Source organism: Silene latifolia, chromosome Y (genome assembly GCF_048544455.1).
Source record: "Silene latifolia isolate original U9 population chromosome Y, ASM4854445v1, whole genome shotgun sequence".
Taxonomy (NCBI): Eukaryota; Viridiplantae; Streptophyta; class Magnoliopsida; order Caryophyllales; family Caryophyllaceae; genus Silene; species Silene latifolia.
Genome location: NC_133538.1, coordinates 154,774,307 through 154,776,615, shown reverse-complemented (window position 1 = coordinate 154,776,615; position 2,309 = coordinate 154,774,307). Strand labels below are relative to the sequence as shown.

General features: G+C 32.6%; 1 protein-coding gene across 1 annotated transcript; it reads right to left on the bottom strand.

Moving 5' to 3' along the window:
* Positions 1-232: 232 nt before the first annotated feature.
* LOC141629219 (uncharacterized) lies at positions 233-862 on the bottom strand. Its single transcript, XM_074442256.1, has one exon. It carries the CDS (start codon positions 860-862, stop codon positions 233-235), a length of 630 nt encoding a protein of 209 aa, XP_074298357.1.
* Positions 863-2,309: the final 1,447 nt, after the last annotated feature.

Sequence of the window (2,309 nt, the reverse complement as noted above, 5' to 3'; positions counted from 1 at the left end):
AAAATACATTAGCCTGGACAGATTGAAGAGTAAAATTACTTAAAAAATTGTAAAATATATAAGTACATAATCTAAAATCACATTATATTATTTTTTTTGCAAGAAAAGCAAGCCTAATTTTATTCATCCATAGGAGGGAATAAGTAGGCCAATCTTACAAAAAAGAACCAATAGCTAATTACAATCCTCAATGATTAACTACAAAATAGCTCCTCGTCATAAGATGGAGGAGTTACTGTAATAACTTTACACTTACTAAAAACTGAACTCTCCTAATAATATAAGCCGCATCATGCTCCAAATTATTAAATATCCTAGAATTGCGTTCTTCCCATAAGCTGTAAGTCAACGCATTTAAACAACTGGAAATTTTAAGAGCTTTCCAATGCTTCCTGTGGCGCCTACCAACAAGCCAATGCAGTTCAGACTTGAGGTTCATTGATCTTCCTCGCATTCCCATCCATTCCAACAATTGCTGCCAAATGTGGCTAGAATAGCTGCATTTAAAGAAAAGATGAGAGTGATCTTCATTAGCTGCTTTACAGAGGACACAACGATTCACTAAATGCACCCCTCTGTGCATTAACTGATCTATAGTTGCCAGTTTACGCTGCATAGCAAGTACAACCATAAAGCTATGTTTAGGTAACACAGCCTTATTCCAAACAACCCGTGCCCAACTGATCCTCCTGCCAGGCTCTCTAAGGAAATCATACACTTTTTGAAGCTGCAGTTTCCCCTCTGTAATACAGTCCAATAAGAAGGCCCGTGCATTAGCTACACCACATGTCTTTGCCACAAGCTCATTTCTGACTTTCAGTAAACTTTTCCAGCTCTCAGAATGAAAGTTCTTAGGCGCCATAGTCCAGAAATCATCAGACTTAATATTATAAGTATGATTCCAGTTGACCCATAAGCTGTCAGAGTGAGTATCAATAATCCAAATCCATTTACATAATATACACTTGTTCCAAGCCAAGACCTCCTTAATATTGAACCCCCCTTCAACATGTGGTACACAGCAGAAGCTGACTCTTCATAATTAACTTCCTATGCCCCTCATCGATCCCCACAAAAAGTGCCCTGCAAAATTTAGTAATAAGCTTGATGACCCCTTTTGGAATCACTAAAGTAGAGCACCAGAACTGCTCTAATCCAAAAATGACAGTATTTATCAAAGTTATTTTCCCAGCATAAGATATTTTTTGATTGGCTCAATTATGCAAACATTTCTGCACTTTACTCAGTAAGTCAGCAAACATGCCTTTGTTTAATTTCCCTTCATTCAAAGGAACACCCAGATATATTATTATTATTATTATTATTATTATTATTATTATTATTATTATTATTATTATTATTATTATTATTATTATTCAAAAATCGATTTAATTTTATTTGTTGACTTAAATTTGTACAAAATTAAAAGTAGATTTTTTGTTAGGTATTGTAAAGTAATTTCTTAAAATTTAATGTACGGGGGCGCATAAAGTAGATTTTAAATGACAATTTTATTATTATAATAATGCAACCTTGGTATAGTGTTTTGTAAAACTTAATGAATAGACATATAAATTTGTAAAACTAAACGTGCAAAATAAAAGAACTGAAATTAATTAATTTGTTTTTTTAAATGGGGTCCACCACTACGCATGTTTTCCTTAAATCTCTCGGCCAATCAGAAAGCTCTTCAAAACTCAGCTTTTATACTATGTAGATTTTTATTTATTTTTTCATTTTTTTTAAAATTAGCAAAACAATTTTAGGTTATATTCTTTGAACAAAAATTCTTATTTAAATATCTGTCTTAAACTTAAGATAAGACGGGTTAAGTATACTATATGGGATGAATATGACAAAAGCATAATGCATTGTAAAAGGTCAAATGTTTGTCATATATACCCATGTGACAATGTGAGGTGATATTTGACTCGTTTTAAATTTAAGACGGATAGTGTCGTCTTAAGCACGACTAGTTGTTCTTTGAAATGTCTTACTCAAGATTGTTCTCGCTTTTGGTTCACAATTATTTTTCAAAATACAAAAATTGTAATATTTTAGTAGTACACCATATAAATATGAAGGATTTTTCTATCATTTGCCCAATGAGCACTGATGTAGTTTTAATTACCTTGCAAGTGAACGAGAATCGTTGCATTAGACAAGGGTCGAACCACAAGGAGCATGGGTGACTACACTTTGAGAACAACACTTTGAGTGATTCATTATCTAATTAAACTAAACTAATTGGCAAGTAGCAGGAAATGACTAATGCAAATGCTAAAGAACTAAAACAAGCTAGATTAATG

Excerpts from the sequence above, each read along its gene's own strand:
- LOC141629219 (XM_074442256.1), bottom strand. The coding sequence starts at position 862 with ATGGCGCCTAAGAACTTTCATTCTGAGAGCTGGAAAAGTTTACTGAAA.